The sequence below is a fragment of the Cynocephalus volans genome, chromosome 14 (assembly GCF_027409185.1).
Source record: "Cynocephalus volans isolate mCynVol1 chromosome 14, mCynVol1.pri, whole genome shotgun sequence".
NCBI lineage: Eukaryota > Metazoa > Chordata > Mammalia > Dermoptera > Cynocephalidae > Cynocephalus > Cynocephalus volans.
In genome coordinates, this window is record NC_084473.1 from 65,279,126 (window position 1) to 65,306,146 (window position 27,021).

General features: G+C 35.3%; 1 protein-coding gene across 2 annotated transcripts in view; it reads left to right on the plus strand.

Moving 5' to 3' along the window:
* Nucleotides 1–27,021, plus strand: part of APLF (aprataxin and PNKP like factor) — a 69,447-nt gene that overhangs the window by 39,754 nt on the left and 2,672 nt on the right. For both annotated transcript variants that reach the window (XM_063078856.1, XM_063078857.1), the window contains one exon: nucleotides 23,502–23,548. In XM_063078856.1, coding sequence (XP_062934926.1) covers nucleotides 23,502–23,548 — 47 coding nt within the window. The remainder of the gene's footprint in view (nucleotides 1–23,501; nucleotides 23,549–27,021) is intronic.

A 27,021-nucleotide genomic window follows, 5' to 3' on the forward strand; every position in this document is an offset into this window, starting at 1 on the left:
TTACTGACCTAGTGGCTTCTTTGAATTTTTTATATTTCTGATTGAGGTTTTCAGTGAGAAGGCAATATAGCTTCTGAGACTGGAAAGAAAAATCAAAAGGCTTACTTAAACCATATCATTTGAGAAGTGAGTGTTCCATTCCAGCAGTACATCTTGCAAATAATAAGAAAACTTTACTATCAAACTTGAAAATTTAGAAGAAAGGAACAAACTCCTAGAAAAGTACAACTTTAAGAAATAGATACAAGATAAAATAGAAAATGCAATAATTCTGTAACAATACATAATTAAAAGCCTTTCACTGAAGAAATTATAGATCCTTTTGGCTTTAATGGCAAATTCCAACAAGTATTTAAAGAAGAAACACTCAATTTTTACACAGACTATTCCAGAGAAAGTAAAAGAGGATGTATTTCCCAACACATTTTATGAAGCCAGCATAACCTTGATACCAAAACCCAGCAAGAATAATACAAGAATGAAAAATTACAGGACAAGCTTACTTTTGAACTTAGTTGTAAGTATCCCAAAGAAAAAAGAACTAAGTGAATCAAGCAATACATAAAAAGGAAAATATTATTTGACCAAATGGGGTGTATCTAAGGAATGTACATTTTGTTTAATATTAAAAAAGAAAATGTAATTTACCATGTCATCAGAGTAAGTAGAAAGGCCATATAGTCATCCCAATAGATGATTGAAAAAAAGAAATGACAAAACCAGTATTTATTTATAATAAAAATTCATTACAAAATAGGAGTAAATGAAAATGACAAATAGAACTACCATGTGATTCAGCAATCCCACTGCTAGGTATTTATCCAAAGGAAAGGCAACTGGCATACTGAAGAGATATCTGCACCACCATGTTTATTGCAGCACTATTTGTAATAGCCAAGATATGGAATCAACCTAGGTGTCCATTGACACACGAATAGATAAAGAAAATGTGATATATATACACAATGAAATTCTACTCAGCCATGAAAAAGGATGAAATACTGTCATTTGCAATGACGGGTGAGCCTGGAAGACATTATGTTAAGTGAAATTAGGCACAGAAAGATAAGTAACACATGTTCTCACTCATATGTTGGAGCTAAAAATAAAATTACTTGGACTTTTAGAAGTAGAGAGTAGAATGGTGATTACTAGAGTCTGAAAAGGGGAGGAAGGGATGGGGGATTGGGAGAGGTTGGTTAATGGGCACAAAATTATAGCTAGATAGGAAAAATAAGTTTTAGTGTTATACAGTAGTGCTAGACATCTATAATTAACAGTAACTTAGTGTATGTTCTCAAATGCCTAGAAGAGAGGAGATCGAATGTTTTCATCACAAAGCAATGATAAAATTTTACAATGGTGAATATGCTAATTACCCAGATTTGACCATCACACATTTTATATGTGTATTGAAATATAACTCTGTACCCCAAGCAGAGAACTTAATTTATAACACCGTCATCTAACCAACTGAGCTAACCGGCCAGCCTGGGGAATTTGCTTAAAATCATAAAGGATATCTACAAAAAAACTTATAGCAAATATCATATCTAGAAGTAAAACTTTAAAAATTTCCTTTCTGAAATTAGAAATGCGACAAGAATGACTGTTATTAGTACTTCTGTTCATTGTACTGGGGATTCAAGGCATTTGTAGTAAGACAAAAAGAGGAAAATAGATAAGGATTGGACAGGAAGAAATAAAACTTTGTGTTCACAGATGGTTTATTGTATATGTAGGAAATAACAGAATAGACTACTGATGAATCATAAATATTAATAAGTACTTGGCAAGGTTGTTGGATACAAAAATCAATATACAAAATCAATTGTATTTCTATATTCAACACCAGCCAGTTAGAAAATAATTTCTTTAAAGATATTTATAAGAACATCAAAAAGTATCAAATTCCTAGAAATAAATATAATAAAAGGTGTGAAAATCTCTATGTAGAAAACTATAAAATTTTGATAAGAAAATATCTTAAAATATACCTAAGAAATCATAAAGACAAAAATGTTCATGATTGAAAGATTCTACATTGTTGAAATGCCATTTTTCCCCAAGTTGGTTTGTATGAAAATTAATTCAAAATTATAGTAGTTTTTGTATAGAAATGAATAATGTGATTCAAATATTTATATGCATTTGCGAAGGATCAAAAATAGCCACGACAGTCTTAAATAATGAAGAACAGGTAGCAGAACTTGTTATACTTTATAGTAATGTAAGCAGTATAGTGTGGCTAAAAGATAAAGTAGCAAGACCAGAATGTAATAGAGCCCAGAAACAGATCTGTTCATACCTTTACATATACAGGTGACATACTTATGAGAAGGGTCATTGCAGGCATTGAGAAAGGTGAATTTTTCCAACTAATTTTACTGGAATAATTGGCTGTCCATCTGCAGAAATTCACCTTTGTCTCCCCAGTGAAGCCTAGCATGGTGCCCAAGTCCCTAAGATGGAACCAGGCTTTTGTGATTCTCTTTAGCTTTTCCTCTAAGAACTGGAACAAAACAAGGATGCCCACTCTCACCAATTTTATTCAGCATAGTAGTACTGGAAGCACTAGCCATAGCAATTAGGCAAGAGAAAGAAATAAAGGGCATCCAAACTGAAAAGGAGGAAGTCAAATTATTCCTTTTTGAAGATGACATGATTTTATATACAGAGAAACCTAAAGACTACCAAAAAACTCCTAGACCTGATAAATAAATTCATTATAGTTCCAGGATATGAAATCAACATACAAAAATTAGTAGCATGTCTATATACCAACAATGAACTAGCAGAAAAGAAAGCAATCAGATTTGCAATAGCAACAACAACAAAAAATACCTACGAAGAAATTTAACCGAGGTGAAAGACCTCTACAATGAAAAATATAAAACAACACAGATTAAAGAAATTAAAGACTCACAGAAAATGGAAAGACATCCCATGTTCATGGGTTAGAAGAATCAATATTGTCAAAATGACCATACTACCCAAAGTGATCTACAGATTCAATGCAGTCTCTGTCAAACTACCAATGACATACTTCACAATAATAGAAAAAACAAAAGTTTATATGGAACAATGAAAGACTGAATAGCCAGAGCAATCCTGAGCAAAAAGAACTCCCTGACTGGAGATAGCATTGCTGGATTGGTTTTCAGGCTGGGTGTATGGGTGTGTAGTGTGTCAGGCATTCTGGAACTAGTTTGCCAGTGGCAGGGTCACTCTGACTGGGGGTGGGTCTGCTAGGGGCACATTGGCCAAACTGCTTCTCACTTGAACATGTATGTGTGCAATGACTCAAACACTCGGGTGGGTCTACTAGGGTCATGACAGCTGGGCTGTTTCAGTCAGGGGCATGGACACACTTTGGCTCAGCTAGCTGGCTGTGGGTTGGCCAGCAGCCAGTTCATTGTGCCATTTCTCGGGGCTGGTTTAGAGTTGTGCTTGCCTTGGCAGTTCAGCAGTTCTGGAGTGGGTCTGCCAAGGGTGGAGCTGTTGAGCCACTTTTTGGGCTGTGAGTGAGGCTGCTGTTACTCTTTTGAAATTAATGTTCCTTTTCCTAGGCTATTTTTAAGATTTTTATCTTTTAAGTTTTCAACAGTTTAACTGACATGTACCTAGTTATGTTTTCCTTTGTATTCATCTTATTTGGGGTTCACTGAGCTTTTTTACAAGTTGATGTCTTTCATTAGTTTGAAGAGATTGCTTGGCTATTATATCATCAGATATTGTTTCTGCTGCATTCTCTTTTCTGTCCTTGTACTTCAACTAAACATATCTTGAACCTTCGACCATGCCCCACATGTCCCTTCTGCACTGATTTGTTCTTTTAATCCTTTTTTTCTTTTGTCTGTCCATCCATTCACTATTAGTCTGTGTGAGTCTTTATAAATGAGGTGAGTTTCTTTTAGGCAGCATATAGTTGTGTCTCTTTTGTAAAATCCAGTTAGCCAGTCTATGTCTTTTGAGTGGTTAATTCTATCCATTTAAATTTAGGGCTGTTATTAAAAGGTATTGTCTTACTTCTGACATTTTATTGGTTTTTGTTTGGGTGTTCCAAATATCTTTTGTTTCTTTCTTTCTCTTTTATTGTTTGTCTTCAGCGTTCATTGTTTTTCTGAGGTGGTAAGATACAGTTTCTTTCTCTTTCTCGGTTATATCCAGATGCAGAACTCCCTTGAAGATTTCTTGTAGGGCTGGTCATGTGGTGGTAACCTCCCACAGTTTTTCTTTGTCTGGGAAATATACTATTTCTCCTTCATTTTTAAAGGATAACTTTGCTGGGTATAATATTCTTGGCTGGCAGTTATTTTCTTTTAGTATTTGACTATATCATTGTATTCTCTTCTGTCCTGTATGGTTTCTGCTGAGAAATCTGCTTTTAGTCTGATGGAGACTCCATTATAGGTGACTTGATACTTTTCTTTTACTGATTTTAACATTACTGATCTTTGAGTTTTGCCAGTTTGACTATAATATGTCTCAGAAAGGACCCCATTGGATTAAATCTGTTTGGGGATCTTTGAGCCTCTTGGATCTGAAAGTCCATCTCTCTCCCAATACCTGGGAAGTTTTCTGCTATTATTTCATTGAGTAGGTTATTAATACCTTTTCCTTTCTCCTCCCTTTCCAGAACACCCATGATTCAGATGTTTGTGTGCTTAAGGTTGTCTGATAACTCTCGTAGATTTAGCTCTTTTTTTTTTTGTCCCCCTGGGTTATTTTGAAAAGACAGTCTTCAAGATTAGAAATTCTTTCTTTTTTTTGCTCTAGCTTGCTGGTTAAATTTTCAGTTGTGTTTTTTATTTTGTTGAAAGCATCCTTCAGTTCCAGGAGTTCTGGTACTTTTTTTTTTTTTTAAGATATCTGTCCCGTTGTAAATTTCCTGGTGGTTTGTCTCATTTAACTGTGTTTTCTGAGTTTTCATGTATCTCATTGTTTCCTTCAGATTATTGCTCAGAATTCCTTTTCAGTCATTTCAAGGGTTTCCTGCTGTTTTGGGTCTGGTACTTGAGAATTATTGTATTCCTTTGGTGATATCATATTTTCTTGGGGGTTTTTTTGTTTTGTTTTGTTTGTATTTTTAGTATGCCTAAGTTGATGTCTGGTCATCTGGTAGAGCAGTTGCTTCTTCCATTACTGTGGAGTGGCTTTTGAGGAGAGACTCCATCCTATAGGTGTGTTTTATATTAACCATGGGTAGGGTGTTTTGGTTTTGATTTGGGGTAGGTGCTGTAGTGTGGTCTTCTTGTGGTTACTTCACCTGTATTCAATGTGGCAGTTGCATGTGAGTGCCTCCCTGGCCTAGGCACTGTGGCACTTAGTGGTTCTTTGCTGAAGTGAGTGACACTGTGTTGGGTTTTCAAGGACATCAGTGAGATCTCAAGTTCTTGGGAGAAGCACCTAGGTGCCCTGTCACACCTTGGCTGAGGTGGGTGACCCTGAGCAGACTGTTGGCTCCCTGACTAGTGTCTCATGACTCTGAAAAGTGTGCTAGGGTATACTGAAGCTTCTCAGTTAGAATGGGTGATCCTGTGCAGGATTTCTCTTTCCTTTTTCCTCTAGGCAGGGGTTCCTTTTGGGTCCTTGTTTCTCCCGGCTGGAGGATAGGTTGGTGGTGGTTGAGAATTTTCATCCATACTGTATTTGGCTATACTGGGTTTCTGCCCTCACCAACACTTCCACACATGTCCCTCCCTGGGTCAAGGCAGTTGTGTGGGCTGTGCAAGTAGTTCCCAACCCCAGGTGTAGGACTGCGGTGGCAGTGTAATTCCCACTGTGTTGGGCCACAGAGTCATGGAGCTGTACTCACTCACCTCTCTCTGGTGGCTCCACTTGTGACCCTCCCTGTCAATGCAGTATGGATGGCTGCAGCTATTGTGGCAATGGCAGCTATGGCACATTTCTTGATGGGAGACTAGTTATGAGTTTGTGCAGATCCTTCTCCTCTAGTTGGTCTTTGTCTTGAAACACTACATGAATGGGAGATTTCTTGCTACCTTTTTGAAATTTCAGACCCAGACATGCAGCCTCTCACGTCTCCCAGGAACATAGCAAATATTTCTTGGGAAAAATCTTTGTGTTTGGTTCTTCTCTAGTTTCTAAACTGTCTTGAAACCCTGTGAGAGCACGAAAAGCTCTACTAGTTTCTCTTTCTTTAAATAGAGTTCCTCTGCTTGGTTCAATCTTACCCTTAACTCACACCAAGAATTGGCAAATGCCTTTAGGGAAGAAAATAGCCAGCAATTGTCAGTTCTTGTAAGAAAGGCTTTTTCATCTCTGGGATTTTAGATAATCTAAAATTCTCGTTGCTTTCTCACTTCTGTCATACAAGTAATTTTTACAATTTATCAGGTTTTTTCTAGTTGTTAAAACAAGAGTAGTGGTTTACCATGATATCCTCCATCTTTCCCAGAAGGAAAATTCAAATATGCTTTTATTTTTTTTTAATAGTTTTATTTTTTCATTGTACATGTTTATGGGGTAGTTTGTTGTTACAATACATGCGTATATTGTATAATGATCCAGATGGAATAGCTAACATATCTATCACATAAACACTTGGCATTTCTTTGTGGTTATAATATTCAAAATCCTCTTTTCTGGCTATCTTGAAATATACAGTACAATATTATCAGCTACTGTCACCCTAGAGCACTAGAACTTATTCTTCTTATCTAACTATAACTTTGTAACTGCACCAGTCTACCAACCTTTCCCCAGCTCCTCTCCCCGCTCCCTTTCCCTGCCTCTGATAACCACTAACCTCTATTTCTTTTTTCTTCTTTTTATTTTTAATTGATCCATGTTAATTGAACATATTATGGAGTAAAGTATTATATTTGGGTACAGTCATACTGTGTGGAATGACCACATCAGGGTGCTTAGTACATCCATCACCTCAAACATTTGTCACCTCTTCATGTTGGAAACATTTACCATCATCTTGACTAGCTATTCAAAGATACAGAGTACTTTGTTGTTAACTGTAGTCTCCCTATATTGCTATATATTTCTTGTCTTAAAGTCAATTTTGTCTGATAGCAATATAGCCACTCCAGCTCTCTTATTAGTTACTGTTTGCATGGATTCCAATTTTTTACTCTCAACCTATTTGTGTCTTTGAATCTAAGGTGTGTCTCTTGTAGACAGCATATAGTTGGGTCTCACCTTTTTATCCAGTCTGACAATCTCTACCTTTTGACTGAAATGTTTTTCCATTTATATTAATTACTCACATAAAATTATTCATATGGTTGTTCCTAATTTTTGTTTTTGGCAGCTGGTCTGTACAGGGATCTGTACCCTTGACCTTGGTGTTGTAACACTGTGCTCTTAACCAGCTGAGCTAACTGGCCAGCCCCCATATGGTTGTTTCTACATCTTCTATCTTGTTACTGTTTCTTATTTGTCTCCTGTCTTTTTTTGTTCCCCTCTTACTTTACTGCCTTTAACTGTGTTACATAAATATTTCTTAGTGCATTTTTTTTATTGCTCTGTTGATTTTTTTTTAAGTTACCTTTTTATTTATGAGAGACCCAGATTTCACCTCTACAGCACATAGCTTCACAAGAACAAATCACACAAAAAAACTGTAGTGCTGGCTTCTTTTACAATCTTCAATATCCTAAGGCTGAACATCAAGTCTTCTTTTTTTCCTTTCTTTTTTCTTAGCATATTCACTATTACAAATCATACTCATTCTTTAAGCCCCTTATTCAATCTCTCCCCTTCCCCCTCCCCCTCTAATAACCATAGATTTATTCTCTCCATATGGTAGATTAACTGTTCCTCTGTTTATTTGTTGCCTAGATGACCTGTCCAATACTAAGACAGGTGTGATCAAGTCCTTCCCTATTATCATAAAGCAGATGCTTCTTCTGTTACTCTGGAGTGTGCTTTGCGGAGAGAGAGGACCTCTTTTTTTTTTTTTGGTCTCCGGTGCCTCTCCTGCCAATGCAGTTGAGAATCTGGCATTCCATCTGCATGGTGGCTGTGACTGCTGCTATAGAGACTAGACACTTTTGCGGTAACCATAGCAATTGCAGTGGATATGGTGGACTACCCACCTGGAAATGGTGTTTTTGATGTGCTCTTTACCTGGTTGTGGCTGAGTATGACTTCCTACGGCTCCATGCCTCAGGACCTGGCTAGGTCCCAGGGCAGTAGTGGCAGCATGCTTAGTTGTGGCTGGGTTTGGCTTTTCCTGGCTCCATGCCTCAGGATTCTGGCTGGGCCCTGGAGTAGTGGCAGCAGCTTGCCTAATCATGGCTGGGTTTGGCTTCCCCTGGCTCCATACCTCAGGATCCCAGTTGGGCTGCTGGGCAGTGATGGCAGCTTGCCTAGTTGCGACTGGGTTCAGCTTCTTCTGGCTCCATCCAAATATGCCTGTTCTTAAGAAGAATAAAAATCAAACGCAAAGCCTTGCAAAGAATAATGATGTCAAAAATTGCTGTCTCTGTGTCATTAATCTCTTTAAAATAGATCAAAGCAGGGAGTAAAGAGAAATTATTCCAAGGCCAGTAGCCTACACGTGCTAATAAAAACTTCTATATCTATATCTAAATATGAGAGTACTTCAAAAAGTTCATGGAAAGATTTATATTATCTTTTAATTCTATTTTTCCATGAACTTTTTTGAAGTACCCTTGTATATGTATATAGAAGTATATATACATTGTTTTCAACTATTGAGCTGCTTTGTGCCCTGATTGATTCTGGTTGCAGATAAAAACTTAAGACTATTTTTCCCTTGTTAATTTTTCTTACAGTTCAGAGAGATTTTTGGCGAATGTTAGATATGATTACTTGCTGTGCCTACTGTTTTAAAAATAAGGAAATTGAAACTAAAAAAGATTAAGTGAGTTGACTAAAACCCCAAAGCTAGTGAGATCAAAACCATGTCTTCCTTGTCCTTCAGTTCAGAATATCTCCGTGGTCTTGCCTGACTCCATCACTGTTAGTCATGGCTTTCTATAGTATTAATGATGGTTGTCTTTTTTAGTCAGATGACAAAATAATGTTTTGGAGTTAAAAAATCCCAACAAAAACTACAGACACTGGCTATCTAAAACTTCCAGGGCCAGAGTATAAGCTCTATCATATAAACAAGGAAGGCGGCTGCAGCGCCATGTTGGATACTCTGCTGGTTGAGTGAAGAAAATCCGCCGGCATCGCCTGAGCCCCGCTCCCGAGAAGGGTGCCACTTCCCCTGATGAGGGGGACAAAGACCCCCCACCGCCGGCCCATGAGAATATTGCCATGAAGGGATCAGCGGCTGCAGCAGGAACTGGGCCCGGCACCGGAGTGGCGGTGGCAGTGGCAGCGGCAGCCCCTCCTCACCCGAACATCAGAGCCCTCCAGACCCAGGCACCCCAACAATATTTCCTCAAGCCAAAGCCCCAGGACCCCAAGGGCTGCATTTGCACACCCTCCCACCCAACTCCTCCTCGAGACCTGACCTGACTGAAGGACATTTACCAGCCAGCTGCTCCCACCAACTCGCCCTAAGAGAGCCGGTCTGACTGCTGTGTTCATCAGACTGCCCAGTGGAACAGAAGATACTCTGCTTATTTCATCTCATCTGTGGACTGTGAAACCCCCTGCCACAATGAATAAACATCAAAGAAAAGATACCAGAAATACGAAAAATCAAGAAAGTACACCACCAAAAGATAATAAACCTCAAGCTCTAGTTCTTATAGAACAAGAAGCCCTTGAAATGACTGACAAAGAATTTCAAGTGATAATTCTAAGGAAACTGAATGAGATAAAAGAAAACTCAGCTAGACATCATGATGAACTGAGGAAAAGTATACAGGACCTGAAAGAGGAAATGTACAAGGAAATCAATGCCCTGAAAAAAAGATGTACCAGAACTTGCCGAACGGAAGAACTTATTCAGTGAAATAAAAAACAACAGAGAGTTTAACCAGCAGGCCTGTGGAAGTTGAAGAGAGAACCTCTGACTTGAAGATGGGCTGTTTGAAATAACACAAGCAGACAAAAAAAAAAGAAAAAAGAATCAAAGACATTGAAGAAAATCTGAGAGAGATATCAGACAACCTTAAGCTCTCAAATATCCGAGTCATGGGTATTCCAGAAGGGGAGGAAAACGGAGATTGCATTGAAAATATATTCAACAAAATAGTGGCAGAAAACTTCCCAGGTATAGGAAAAATCACAGATCTTCAGATCCATGAAGCTCAACGATCTCCAAATGTGTTCAACCAAAATAGGTCTTCTCCAAGACATGTTATAGTCAAATTGGCAAAACTCAAAGACAAAGAGAGAATCTTAAAAGCTGCAAGAGAGAAGCGTCAAATCACCTATAGGGGAGCCCCAATCAGACTAATATCAGACTTTTCATCACAAACCCTAAAAGCCAGAAAGGAATGGGATGATATATTCAAAATACTAAAAGACAGAGATTGTCAGCCAAGAATACTCTACCCTGCAAGGCTATCCTTCTGAAATGAAGGGCAAATAGTATATTTCTCAGACCAACAAAAACTGCGGGAGTTCACTACCACACGACCACCCTTACAAGAAATCCTCAAGGGAGTACTGGGTTTGGTTCCTGAAAAATAACTACCACTGCCATAAAAACCCAAGAAAAATCAAAACCCACTAGTATAATAAAAATGGCATTCATGAAGACGAAACAAACAAAAATGCTCTCTATAACCTAAGGAACCAACAAACACAGAAAACAAACAGTAAATCAGAAAGCAAGGAACAAAAGACACCTAAGACAACCAAACAACAGTAAATAAAATGCTAGGAATAAATCAACACTTTTCAATAACAACTCTTAATGTAAAAGGCTTAAATTCCCCAATCAAAAGACACAGACTGGCTGACTGGATTAAAAAGGAGGACCCAACTATATGCTGCCTACAAGAGACCCACCTCACACATAAAGACTCACATAGACTAAGAGTGAAAGGATGGAAAAAGATTTACCTTGCAAACAGAAAAGAAAAACGAGCTGGAGTAGCTATTCTTATATCTGACAAAGTAGACTTTAAACTAAAAACCATAAAAAGAGACAATGAGGGACACTACATAATGATAAAAGGACTGATCCATCAAGAAGACATAACAATCATAAATATGTATGCACCCAATGTTGGAGCAGCCAGATTTATAAAACAAACTCTATTAGACCTAAAGAAGGAAATAGACACTAATACTATAAGAGCAGGGGACCTGAACACCCCACTGTCAATATTGGACAGATCATCTAGGCAAAGAATCAGCAGAGAAACACAAGATCTAAACAATACTCTAGACCAATTGGACTTGGCATAAATGTCCATACTACCCAAAGTGTTATACAAATTTAATGCAATCCCCATCAAAATTCCAATGACATTTTTCTCAGAAATGGAAAGAACTATCCCGACATTTATATGGAATAACAAAAGACCACGCATAGCCAAAGCAACGCTGAGCAAAAAAAAGAAAGCTGGAGGCATAACACTACCTGACTTTATACTACAAAGCTATAATAACCGAAACAGTATGGTACTGGCATAAAAACAGATACACTGATCAATGGAATAGAATAGAGAATCCCGAAATCAACCCACACACCTACAGCCATCTGATCTTTGACAAAGGCACCAAGTCTGTACACTGGGAAAGAGATTGCCTCTTCAGCAAATGGTGCTGGGATAACTGGATATCCATATGCAGGAGTATGAAACTAGACTCATACCTTTCACCATATACTAACGTCAACTCAAAATGGATTAAAGAATTAAATATACACCCTGAAACAATAAAACTTCTTATAGAAAACATAGGAGAGACACTTCAGGAAGTAGGACTGTACACAGACTTCATGAATATGACCCCAAAAGCACGGATGGGCAACCAAAGGAAAAATAAATAAATGGGATTATATCAAACCAAAGAGCTTCTGCACAGCAAAAGAAACAATTAACAGAGTTAAAAGACAACCAACAGAGTGGGAGAAAATATTTGCAAAATACACATCTGACAAAGGATTAATATCCAGAATATACAAGGAACTCAAACAACTTTACAAGAAAAAAACAAGCAACCCAATTAAAAAATGGGCAAAAGAGCTTAGTAGGCATTTCTCTAAGGAAGATATACAAATGGCCAACAGACATATGAAAAAATGCTCAACATCACTCAGCATCCGGGAAATGCAAATCAAAACTACACTGAGATACCATCTCACCCCAGTTAGGATGGCTAAAATCCAAAAGACTCTGAACGATAAATGCTGGCGAGGTTGCGGAGAAAAAGGAACTCTCATACACTGTTGGTGGGACTGCAAAATGGTGCAGCCTCTATGGAAAATGGTATGGAGGTTCCTCAAACAATTGCAGATAGATCTGCTATATGACCCAGCTATCCTACTGCTGGGAATATACCCAGAGGAATGGAAATCATCAAGTCGAAGGTATACCTGTTCCCCAATGTTCATCGCAGCACTCTTTACAATAGCCAAGAGTTGGAACCAGCCCAAATGTCCATCATCGGATGAGTGGATATAGAAAATGTGGTATATCTACACAATGGAATTCTACTCAGCTATAAAAATGAATGAAATACTGCCATTTGCATCGACATGGATGGACCTTGAGAGAATTATATTAAGTGAAACAAGTCAGGCACAGAAAGAGAAATACCACGTTCTCACTTATTGGTGGGAGCTAAAAATAAATAAATAAATTCACACACACACACACACACACAAACACCGAGGGGGAGGGGGGAAGAAGACATAACAACTACAATTCCTTGAAGTTGATAACGACAAGCAAACAGAAAGGACATTGTTGGTTGGGAGGGGGGAGAGGGAGGAGGGAGGGGGGTTTCGGGAATGGGCAACAATAATCACCCACATTGTATATTGACAAAATAAAATTAAAATAAATAAAATTAAAAATTAAAAAGAAATCCCAACAAATTCTGTGTGATCCCACTCTTATGTGGTAGAGAGAGAGAGGTGGAGAGAGTGAGAAGGAGGGAGGGACGGAAGGAGGGAAGAAAGGAAGGCAGGAAGGAAAAAGGGAGAAAGAGAGAAACGAATGCTATCATAGAAGCATAGAGTAGAACAGTAGTTACCAGAGACTGGGGAAAGGAGAAGGTTGGTCAACAGGTACAAAGTTACAATTAGATAGGAGGAAAAAGTTCTGGTATTCTGTTGAAGAGAGGATGAAGATGGTAAGGTATTATATATTACAAAATAGCTAGAAGAGAGGATTTGGAATGTTCTCAACCACAAAAATGATAAATGGATGAGGTGATGGATATGTTAAGTGCCTTGATTTGTTCATTACACAACATATATATTGAAACATCAAATTGAACTCCATAAATATGTACAATTACAATGTGTCAATCAAAAAAAATAAGGATGAAAGACAAATCCTTAAGGTACTTTGAAGAAATCACGAATTTTCCAGGTCAACAAGATAATAGTAAGCATGATATATATTTATATGCACTCTCTTGTCACATTATCATTGTTATAAAGTATACTTAATAGATTTATTCTGTATCATTGTTGAAACTAAACCAATGTTATGATCAATTTACACTTTAATAATCTTTATTCATGACAATGTATTATTTTTAAAAGTCATACACTGTTTAGTGCTAGAAAGGAAGCCTAGTGTATCAAAACGATAAAATGTTATAATTTAATTTGCCTAAAAGCGAGTTTTCATGTTTATGCATGCTAGATTTTTCCTGTAGCCACAGAAGAAATATATTGAAGTTTCACAGATCATAAAATAAGCCACCAAGATCAGAAACCAATAATTATATTTAGAAAAGTGGAAATATATATATTCCAAAAGTAGAGTTATAATAAGCCTGTTTGCTGTGATAGATGACACATATGGAAGGGAGATGAAATTTTTGAGCTACAATGTGGTTTTGCTTTTTTATCCTTAAAAATTTGCCTTTGCAAAATAGTGAGAATAGTTCTGAAGAAAAAAAAAATTATTCTCTCAAGTGAAATGCTAGGTTGATTTTTTTTTTCTTTTTTTGCTTCCCAATCTTTTAATCTCTTGAATGAGTGCAAGTCAGTTTCTCTTTTTGATATATCTTGGAGATCTCAGATGTGTATACCATTTTAAATGATCTTAATCTTGTACTACATGTCAGCTACCTAAACTTGTACTGCATGTCAGCATGTCAGCAAATTGATGTGTTATTGTATTACATTTCCAAGTATTCATAGGATCAACGTTTTATCACTGTAGAACAAATATGTAAACACAAAACTGTACACATATGGGTATATTTCATTTTCACAAATTCTGCCCCATGTTTAAAACATGGAAAAATAGGTATTCATCACATATGTAATTGCATACTGTAGTAAAAATAAAGATTTCCACAGCTCATCTAATATAGAAGGTCAGTGTTTACAAAAGGATGCCTAATTATTAAATTTTAATTTTTTTTGAAGACTATAGGCATTGTTATTTTCTCTGGTTTGTTATACTTTTTTAATCTAACAAAATTAAATTCAACTTGAAAAAGTTGTAAGTTGAAAGAACATATTGGTATTGTCATTTTAATTATCTTACCCATTTAGCTAATTTATTCTTTTTGTGCCGTACACTGCGTTTGTCAGAGGAGTCACTCAACTTAATGGATTTGATTAGTTTAAGGCACTTGTCTGTATTAGAACATTAGATACTTAATATCTAGCATAACCCAGTGATCGCTGTCCCTGCCTCTGACTCATTTACTTGCTTTGGTAAGTAATAGGATTGTATGCAGTGTGCATTATTCCTCTTTTTTACTCGTTAAATTAAGCTCTAAACTTAGAATATATATACACTGAAATGAATGGACTCCATTTTCACCCAACTTAGTGTAAGAATTTAAAGTCAAATTCATGTACATTGCCTTGGATTTATAAAACCTTAGGCAGGCATGTATTTACAGATGAAAATGTTAGTGCCTTGATGCTTTTCAAGAGCTAGTGCCCTACTTTTTTTTTTTTTTTTAATTATAATGTCTTCTGGAGGGATGACATAAGGAGGTGTATAATTTATCACCGGTAAGTGCTCCTAGTGTAATATTAAATCTGCACCATGGCCTGTATAATGTGAAAGAACACAATGTTTTGCCACAAACATAATTTATTTTTTCAAAACATATATTTGATAGTAAATTCATTATTTTGTGTTATTTATTAATATAGGTTTATAACTATGATATAAAATTTTTGCTATTTCTTCCTTTATTTTTGAAAACTGTTCCAAGTTATTGATCATATATGCAGACATACACTTCCAACTATAAGATAATGATTTTTGGAAGCCATTTAATAAAAAATAAGAACATTTGTGTATAGTGTAAATCCAGATCATATTATTTGAGGCAAAAATAAATGTCTTCATAAGGCAACTAGTTGTTAAGTAGTTGAGGGTTCCAGAATCAGTCATGTGAGGCTATCAGTCACATTATTTTTGGTTAAGAATAATCGAAGTTTAATCCATTTTTATAGGTTCTGCATACAGAGGACATAACCTATTGTCATTTACCGTGCAACAGTTCTTTGTAAGAATAGGATCTCGGAAGAAAATATCTTAGACTAAGTACTAATTACTTGGTTCACAGTTTTACATAAAGCTTTGCTGTAATTTTTTTAAAACTTCATTTAGAAATTGCAGTGATAACATAAGTTATATTCATGTAGCCTTGACAAGGTATACTGGAATGTCTTCTATGGTCTTGCTTTTCTTTTCATTTATTTGAGTGTGCATTTATTTTCATAGTAATGAATTTATTTTTTCTTTGTTATATTTAGTGTTAATTACACATATATAAGAATTTTCAGAGTACTTTTGGCATACACCGTAAATTGTAAAGATTTTCAGTTACCAAAGTGAGTACTTTCTATTATTTTATGCTCGTTTACTCTTTTGTTATTTAATAAAGACCAAATTTGTACACTCTCCTTCCCCTAAATTATGAGCCCTAGATATTTGATAATATGGAATTTGTGTTTTTGCTTCAGGTTTTAAACTAAGTGTTGAATTTCAAAAGTGCAGAATAAATTATTTTGTTTTGATAAAACAAAAATATAGTATGACCATTTATTCATTGAGTGAATATTGAGCATCTAACATGTACTAGTCACTAATCGGAAGCTGATGTAAAACAGTTCTTTAGATTCATTTAAAATCTTGAGACAGACGGTCCCTGACTTAGACTGGTTCAACTTAGGATTTTTCAACCTTACCATGGTGTGAAAGCTTACTCATTCAGTAGACACCGTACTTCAAGAACTCATACAACCATTCTGTTTTTCACTTTCAGTACAGTATTCAATACATGAGATACTCAATACTTTATTATAAAATAGGCTTTGTGTTAGATGATTTTACCCAAGTGTAGGCTAAATTAGATCTGATCATGTATAAGGTAGGCTACGTTAAGCCATGCTATGTTAAGCCATGATGTTTGGTAGGTTAGGTGTATTAAATTCATTTTCTATATATGATATTTTCAACCTTAAGATAGGTTTATTGGGATGTAATCCATCCTGAATCAAGGAGCATCTGTATTGTTACCAAATCTTTGGAAGTAAACAAAAACAAAAATTGCTGTTCTGTTCTTGAAGTCATTGTATAGTTAAGTTTTAGGTAGTTCTTTATGATAGAGAGATAATGTGTTTTAAAGTTAGCAGACTTAGGTTCTAGTTATGGTTATGCCAATTCTGTACCATAACTTTTTGTAAGTCATTTGTTTTTCCTGGGTTTTAGTTCCTTATGAAAACATTGAAAATATAGAAATTGGATTGCTTGTGCTCTGGGGATCTCCACTCGATTGTGGAGAAACCTAGAGCTGCTGGCAATATGTTTATATTCATAAAGTCAGCTCAGTTGTATTTTGGCTACTCTTAGCCTTCTTTGCTGTCTCCTCTTCTTCTTCCCTGCTGGTAAATATTATAGAGCCACAGGGCTCAGTTCTTGCATCTCTTCCTTTTTCTCTTCTGTTCTTACCTCCTAGGTGAGCTAGTTCGATTTAGTGGCTCCCGACTCATATGTTTAAATGCCTCCACTGGTTGTATAATGGGTAGTTCAATCTTAGCACATCTGAAATAGAACTTTTGATTTTTATCAAGAAAAAAACCCTTTCTCAAATGTTCCCCACCTCTGTAAATGACTGTCATTCACATAGTGTTCAGACCCACAACCAAGAGATGCCTTTGATTCTTCTCTTTCCTTCACATCATTCATTCAATCCATCAGCAGTTTCTGCCATTTCAACCTTTAAAACATATTAGGAACCTGATCCCTTCTTAATAAAACTGTTTTCTACCCTAAGTGAATCATTGTACAGTGTCTGCCTGTATTGAAACAATACACTTTACCCCACAAATATTTACAAGTAAATGTTTAAAAAATATCGTTAGGAACCCCTTACCACTTCTTAATCCTCTCTCTCTACCACCTTAATCATAACCACCATTATCTCTTGCTTGGAGTACTACAGTAGCCTCCTGAAATCTCCGTTTTCTCTCTTGCCCTACTATAGTTCATTCTCCACGTAGCAACCAGAGTAATTCTTTAAAAATAAGTCATGTCATGTTTCCTTACTCAAAACCTCCTTACTACTATTTTCCTTCTTACTCATCCCCCTTGAGCTATACCAATCTTTGTATGTCTTCTCAAATACCCTAGCTTGTTTCCACCTCAGGGCCTTAGCAATTGTAAAGACATTTGCTGTTTCCTCTTCCTGGAGTGCTCTTCCTTCAGATCCGTATGTGATTCACTTCCTCAGAAATGCCTCCTCTGATGTCTCTACCTAAATACCTACTCCGCATCTCCGTGCTCAGTCACTCTCTATATCCTTTGCTATATTTTCTTTTATAGTAATCACTTTGTGAAATTATAAATAAATGTATATATTTGTCTGTTTTACCCACCAGCATATAAACCCCATGAAAGCAGAGACTGTCTGTTCACTACTGATTGTGAACCTGGAATAGTGTTTGCTGCATAGTAGGTATTGAGTGAATATTTATTGATAAGACAGTATGAATGAAGTGGATGGCAAAAGGATCTGTTTTATTCATTTCTATTCAAACATTGTTAGTAGAATTATCATCAAGAAATATTAGAAAGGGACAAATTTTCTACTGGTTCATTGTAATTACAAGGATTTATGTGTTTGTCATAATGGAAAAATGTATAAAACACTATGTTTCTTATAGGATTTAAATGTACTGTTACCTAATTTTTTGATTATTCCTGCACCTGTAATACAAAATCAGAATAATGTTTTTGGAAATGTGTATTTTAAAATATAACAGTCCAAAACCTGATGTAGTTATGGGTATATAGCTCTATGTTTAGAACTGAGAGATTACTGTTAACAATTAACAATGAAAAAAAAACAAAAACAAAAAAACCCAGAAAGGATTTTGAGACCTGCTGAGTCACAGAAAATGCCATTTTTGAAAAAGGCTGATGTAAATCTTTTATGAATGAACTCTGATTAAGTCATTTCATTCATTGTTAGGAAAAGGATCTGGGTGGAATGTGGCCCTGACAGCTATTTTAAATGATCATATGCCCCCAAAGAGCTGTACAGAGTTGCCACTTAGCCTTGACCCAAGGATATATGAAAAAGACATTTTGCCTTGTTATGAAATAACTGATTTTTGAAAATGAAATATGCATAGCCAAATGTTAGAAAATATTTTATAAATGTGTGAAATGTGACTGGGGAAACATTAAACTAGAGTTATATTTGTTATTGAAGGAAGAATTCAGCCATTTAGTATTAATTGGTAATTAATTTTACTGGCATATAGGATTTCTAGCCATTGTCGGATATCTGAAAGTGAAATTAATGTTTATGTCTATCAAAATAGCTGATATCTGTAAAATGCTTAATAGCTTACAGGTGTTTATTTACATTACTTCATCTAACCCTTGGAACAACCCTATGTGAAGTAGCCATGTTATCCCTGCATTTCAGATGAGGAAAGAGACTTGGTTGAAAGGACTTGCAAGTCACACAACCAATAAATGGTGTGGTTTGAATTCAGTCTCATCTCTTCTGATCCCAAAACCTGAGTCCCTTCTACAACATAGTGCTAAAGTTTGAAAAGCCAGATGAGAACAGGTCCAAGACATGGTGGCATCTATCTCTTAAGCATTTGTGAAGGACTCAGTGTTTCTAGTTGACCCAAGTGATTGATTGACTAGAGTTAAGTGTCTTACAGTGGTAAGCAGTCTGTATCTCAGGAACCTGATTGTAATGGAGTCTGATTAATATGAGTTTCAGGTTTTTGTTGTTTCCTGGGGAAGTAATATGAATTGTTAATGGCAGGAAATTCTAACGTATTTTAGTCTTGGGTTTATGTGAAAAGATTCAATGAGTATTTTGATTATTAACTTTATAGTGTGAGTGCAAAGCAATTTCAGCACATTGACGTGTGTAGATGAGGTATGTGAGTGCAACTGAGGATGTATTCCAACATAATAGAGAATAGGGAAACCATCTTCTGAAATTTTAAGGTTGAACCAGTACCTCACCCCCATTTTCTGATCCCACATCTGCACTTTCTCTTTTTAAAAAGTTACTTTCCCTTTTAATCTTTCTAGCCTGACAACTGATATCAGCAGTCATTTAACTGGTGTTTGGTGTATAAACTGTACTTGAGTCTCTGTTAACTCCCTCGGTCCCATTTCTGTACTTGTCTTTAAATCCCGATGTTTAATTACTTGAGAGTTTTTCAGGGACGCTCCAGTAGCAAACAATTAAGACTGTACAATAATCTTGCTCAACTGTTAAGGGCAAAGAGGGAAAACTAGGACTGCTTGATACCTGAGCCAAAAATATATTAAAGGGAAGGAGGAAAAGCTTTAAAATCTCAAATGACAATAGATAGATAATAAGGCATCCGTGTAGAACATTAACTCTTGAAGAATCTCAATGAAGTTATGTGGGATTTCAGTGTACTATTCTTGCCTGCTGTTTAGTAGGTTTGAAATTTTTTCAAAATAATGTTACCAAAAAAAAAAAAAAAGCCTCAAATGACCAGAAATCTTTTTCTAGATTAAAGATGAAGAATGCCTTTGGTATTAATGTCCCCTGTTTTTCTGTGCCTTTTCCCTCATGCACTAGTTGTACTTTAATAAATACTGAATTTAATAAGCCAGTGACCTGTGCCAGCATGTTCAGTAAGGAAAGATTCTCTCACAAATCATCACCACAGCTTTGTTCATTTGCAGCTCTTTTAGTCACATCTTAGGTGTCCAGTTTATTTTTCTTAAGTTTGAAGTTTCTTTTCCATCAAAAGGTTAAATTTGAGTTAATTGCCCCAAACACACAATCTTGTGTAGAATCTTTTTTCCGCTTCTCAAAACCGTCGAGTTATGAGTTTAATTAACTGTGCAGTTGCGCTCTTGCACTGTGTTTAATGCTTACATTGTAGGAAAAGTTACCAAAAAAAGAAGAGATATTAGCAATAAGGAATGTCACTGTCACCTGATACATGGCCTGGCATGAAATAAGTACTCTGTGACTATTTCTTGAATTAATAATGAATGAATCAATAACTAGCATTAATTACTTGGCATCTACCAAGCCCTTAGACTAAGGACTTATTGTGTGTAATCTCATGAATCCTCACAACAGCATCATTTGAATGTAAGTTCTGTTATCATCCTCTTTTACAAATGGGGAAACTGAAGGTTAGACTGCATGTAAGGGGGTGGCTGAGCCAGAATTCTAGTTGGGTCTTTCTGATTTTAGTCATTCATTGCCCTCTTACTTTCAATAATAGCATTTTTACCTATAGAAATTTTACTTCTTTTGAGGCTCAGTCAAGGAAAAGGGTGTTTTGGTTTGGTTTGGGGTTTTTAAAATTAATTTTAAATTAATCTTGGCTGGGGAGGGAGGAGCTCCCTTTTCTTGGTTTTTGAATAAAAACTGTGTTCAATATGATAGCCAGTAGTCACATGTGGCTATTTACATTTAAATGTAAATTAACTAAAATTAAAATTTAAAATTCGGTTCCTCAACTTTATTACCCACATTTGAAGTGCTCAGTAGCCACATGCAGATAGTGGCTGCTGTATTAGACTGTATTTCTATCTAGTGTATTAGACAGAAAAAATTTCCCTCATCACGGAAAGTTCTATTGGATAGCATTATAAAGATTCTAGGCTTTTCAGTCAAAACTCTTGCAAGTAGCACTAGCTAAAACCTATCCTGGAGAATACATTCCATGATTGCCACAGCTCTCAAGCAATAACACTCTATTTTTCTAGGTTTTGTGAACTTATTTAAAGTTATGTATTAATAACTCCTATTGCCCAGTAAATTATGATGAAGATAAAGAAAATTAACACAGTCCTGTGTTGTTTAATGATGGGGATACTTTCTGAGAAATGCCTTATTAGGTGATTTTGTCATTGTGTAAATGTCATAGAAGCCTACCACATACCTATAATCTTATGGGACCATTGTCATATATGTGGTCCATCACTGACTGAAACATTGTTATGCAGTGCACGACTATATCTGGAGCAAAAGCAAAATATTAAGCAATTCTGGAAACAAGAAGACAAATATTTATAAAGCAAATAGTTCTGAATGATTAGAAATTATGTATTTTAATTTGTTCACCAATATCACAATAGGGTCAAAGGTTCAGGATAGAAAAATACAGTATTTTTTAAAGTATAATTTTTATTATGAAATATTTTAAACACAAAGTTTACACTGTTTTAAATGATAAGAAAGAATAGTTGGATACATTTTTCACACTAGTAGTATAAAGGAATTTATAAATGGAACATTTAATCACCTGGTTATTGCAGAAATATTTTTTTAATCTTGTCCATAAATTTGCCTGGACCATTGTCTTAATATGGTCTGGAAAACACAGATCCTGGGCAAGAACTTCACCTCCTTAGGCTCTCATTGCTCATCTGCTGCCTGGAGGAGAGGGACTGGCCACTCTGAAATCATTCCTAGTATTTAACATTCTGTGATTCATAGACTAGGTGTGAAGCTAGTGATTACTCCCTGAGACTTTGGAATAGACATGGAATTATAAAGTTGAATGGGAGAAATTGTAGAAAAATTAAGTTTATATATAACCTGTATTATATAATTTTTTAAAAATTACCTTATTTGCTCAATTGAAAAGAAAAAAAATTAGGAAAAAAGGTTTTTTAGTCTGAGAAAGAGATGGTCTAAGGCTTGACTTATTTCCTGTTTCCTAAAAGATATCACAAGGAGTATTACCTGTCTTCACAGAACCATTTTCTTATTTTTCAGTGAGGAAGATGCTTATTTAATGTCTGTCTTGCCCCTGCCCCCAGACTCTGTCTCCTTAAGGACAAGAATGTTTACCTTTTTTTATGTTGAAAAATATGCTATTAACTTTAAAAAAAAAATTTAATATTTACTTGTGCATATTTGTGGGGTCCACTGTGTTGTTTCAATACATGCATATACTGCACAGTGACTTAGCTAGGGTAGACAGCATAGTTTTGTACCCATTAGTACAACACTTCTCCCTCCACCTCTCTCCCCTCCTGGCCAAGAATGCGTGTTTTACTAAATATTTTTCTATTGCCTGCTTAGGGCCACAGTATAGTGAAACATTCAGCCAATACTTGCTGAACAAATGAGGAAATGGACCTTTATCATGTAAAATAATTACTTCTGACAAAGACGTAGGAAGTTGTGCACGTCAGTACATACTGTTGTCAGTGTATCCCAGACCTCCTTTGTCAGTCCCCTGCGTGAGGGGTGCCAGTCAAGTGGATCATCCTCAACCTGTTGCTTTGGACTTTTGTTTCTAGGACAGTTTCGCATTATCTGGAGAATGTCTTGGATGTGTAAGATTCTTAAAATTTTGTTTAATTAATAAAATAATAGAAGGCATTATAAGTATATGTAATCAAAAATAGATCTTTAAACAGTAGTTTCTGTTTGACTTCAGAATGTTATAAGTTTCTCAATGAAATTGACTTTTCTTGTTTTTCATAACAAATGATTTGTCTTCTTTGGAGAGAAATTACTTAAATGCTTTTTTGGTTTGGATTCAAGAAGAGTCTTAGAAGTATCTTTCTGGACACTATACGCACATACACACTTGATATTTGTGTCATATTTTATACACTATATTTTTGTGTATGTGATGTATATGACATCTAAGAAATGCAATATATTGTATTTTAGAAATATGGTTTGTTGTATTTTGTCTCATCCTGTTTCTAGAGTGTAAGTTCTTGAGGTAAGAAGTCTTGTTCACTGCTCTCTCTTTGCATCTAGAAATGTGCTGGCGTGGAGTAGGCATTCAATAAATATTACAAATGCTTTTTAATAGAGGCCTGTTGAGGCCTAATTTTATTTGTAACCTAATTAGGTTAGTGTTCTAATTCAGTTTTAATAGTCTTATTAATTTTTAGTAAGTGGAAAACTAGATCTTATTTTTGCTTTTTTTTCTTTTTTAGGAAGAATCCTCAGCATAAGATAGAATATAGACATAACACGCTTCCAAGTAAGTAATTTTACTTCAGGAAACTCAAAACAAAACTTCTGAATGATTCTCATATTAAACCTACATAGTTTCCAGTTATTATGAAATTTTAAAAATCTCTGCTTCTGTAAATTTGTTGAATTGCTAATTTTAATGATTTTTCTTAGGTTAAAAACAAAACAAAACTGTGAATCTTTTATATAGCAAATGTATTTCCCAATCATTATCCAGCAATATATGTTCATCCTTTTATCTCTTAGGACTTTTTTGTTTGCAAGTACCCGGCCTAAATGATAATGAGAACTTACTAACTTCTGTAACTAAAAAGTTTAGAGATAGGGCTGGATTTAGGTAAGATTTATTGCTTTGGCTCATGGATAATGTTAATAATGTCCCCAAGGACCCAATTTCCTCCCATCATTCTGTCTTTAGAGGGGTCGTTATCATTCTAAGCCTGGCTGCTTTCCCAAGGAGGGACTATATACATCCTTATTCAGCTGAGACAGTAAGCACCCATGTTTACATCTAAGGAGAGAGAAAGAGAATGAACAACTCTGACTCTCATGATTACTAGGAAAAATCTTGAAATTCACTCCTTTTACTGGCTCAGATCACATTCTTACCCTTGAACTGATCACGATAGCCAATAATTAGTTTGTACCACCCCAAAACCAGGGGTAGAGTCACCTTCTTCAGAACCACAGGAATCCCCAGTAGAAACTAAAGCCTTGGGGAAGGGAGAAGGAGGAGGGATAGACACCAGAAAGGCAACCTCCAAATGTCCATCTGTCCTATTTACATCAGTCTGTTTTACCTCTGTCTTCTCTGCTTTCAAACTCTAATGTTTCCTCTTTAACAAATGCTGGCTTCTTTGTATCATTTCTATAATGCAGAGACCAATTCAGTAACCAATATTCCTGTCCACAGAATAAGAGAATAAAATGCATACTATCAAGGCTACGCTCACTTAGATTTGCATGTGCATACATACAAACGACTTGTTTCAAGTCATGAAAATATTTAATTTCACTATAAGAGAATTCCATTTTACATTTCTTATTGAAATATAATTCAGTGCTTTAGTACTCCAAACATAAAAATACTTCATTTATCTGTGCTAACACAGTATGGAGGTTATATGTCTTATGTTAAACTTTCTATACTGGAACTGTGTCTAATGATGTAGCATTTATGGTGGTTAAAATAGCTTTTTTTCCAGCAATACTGTAATAACATTTTTTTTAAACTATATGTTATTGAAAAATTGTAGCATTGTCCCATGAAAGAGCATTTCATTTCACTATTTATCTAAAAACAATCAATATGCATCCTATAGTGTAGTTAAAAATATCTGAATTTTCTATAAAACCTTTCTTGAAATTATCATTGAAGTTATTTTCTGGATGAAGAACATATTTTTAAGGCAATTTATTTTAAGCAAAACTTTATTTTATTGGAAGGATTGTTTTTCAGTATGTGTAGATATTTGAAAGCAACAATTTAGCCTTATGTTTCTAATGTACTTTCAAGAATTATGTGGGGATATAGTCAGAACATCTCTTTGCCCTATAAAATCTGTAAATTGAAGGTCTGGAGCATTTCAAATATTAAATGTTGAGGTCTCAATTAAAGCAGAGGAGGCCTTCTGGAGATTAGTTAGGTAGTTGAGTAAAGGGCCAGAACTAGGGTGGCCACCATGAGAGTGGAAAGGTAGGACTGAATACAAGAGGGATGTTGAAAGAAGAATCAAGAGGATTTACCAACTGATCGGCTGTGATATGGAAGCTGGGATGAGATAAGGAAGTAGGGATGACTCAGGATCATAGGACAGATGTATCAGGAGACTGAAGGTGCCATTTACACATAATAGAGATTAGGAGGAAGAACTAGGTAGTTTTTTCGTTTTTGTTTTAATTTAAACATGTTGAATTTGAGGTAGGGGAATCATAACTATATAATGAGACAATAAAATTTCATATAGTGCCAAAGTTAAAATAACTACATTAAACTCTTAAACTATTTAATTTCTGATTTGTAACGCCCCTAAAACACTTCCATCTGTATGGTTCTTCTGTGCATGGAATAATTTATATAGTGCGTTTTATTTTTTGTGGGTTTGCTGTCATCTGTTAAGCTTCTTACATGTCTAATTGGTTTAAAATTTTACTCACTTTCCACACTTTTTTAGAGTGCTGCAGTTTTGGCACAAGATACTGAATGCTAAGAGTAATTAATACCAGGAAAATGTTGTTTATACTTTCTTAGCTACCTTACCTGTTGCTGACAGCATCTAAAAGGAACTATCATCAATGTTTTATCATTTCATTATTGGAATCATTCTTTCTGGCCTCTGTTAATATGTGTTATGTATTATTCTAGGCAGTACCATTCATGGCTGAAAATTTAGAATGTTCTATTGATAGCTACTTTAATATGTATTTCAACAATTTTATATACATGTGCTTATATATGATTTTCCCCCTGAAGTTGAAACCAAAAGATCTAGAAAGAAAACTTTTAAGGAGGATTAGTAGGACTTTGGGATTCTATAATCTGCTGATTAGTGTGGGGAAAGCTGAGAAAGTATGGAATATGAAAAAGCCTAGTGCAATGGTATTTTAAAAAGAAATAAATTTCATGAATAATAGAGTACATCAGAAATCTATAAACTGCTTTTCCAAAACTAAATGATTGCCTGCAAGTAGATTGGTGCATTTAAAAAAATTAGCCTTTACTAGTAAAATGAAGCATTATTAAAAAAGGTTTTTTTCATAGTATGTAGTAAATTTTTATCTTTAGGGATATTGGGCCAAAATTTTTTTACTTAATGAAATTTAACATCCTAATTAGTCCTAAGATTTACAGGAAAATAAGAAAAATAAAGCCTGTAATAATCGGTGTTAAACTGTTAATCTGCAGTGAAGCATCTGTCATCTTAGATTCTAATACCATGAAACTATTGGGATAAATCAACAATTTGAAAAGATCTTTTCTTCATGCAAAAATCAGCATTTCTTCCAACATACTGTTTTGTAGTGAACTGATAGTGAAAACTTAAATTGTAAAGGAAATATTAGATAAAAAACTTTGGAATTGTCATTCTTATATTACGAATTCTTCCACTTAAATAGAAAAATCAGAAAGTACCACATCGTAATACCTTATTGTTAATAACATGTTGTTTAAATATGTCTAGGAGTTTACTTTTTCTAAAAGTTGTTTTTTATCATCATGGTAGTTCAGTATTACCCATTAGTTCTTATAAATAAGTGACAGCTTATTTCTCTAGTTAAAAATATTAAAAATATTTTTTATTATTTATATAGTTATTATTTCTTCAAATAGTCAAACTGTCAGTCTCTTCACATTCAATACTACTTTACTGATTTGTAGAGAAAAGCTTGAATATTCCTACTCTGGCCTTAAAATTAGAATTTCGGAGTTAAAAAGGATCTTTGAGGTGATTTAATCACTTTGATTCATATATAAAAAAT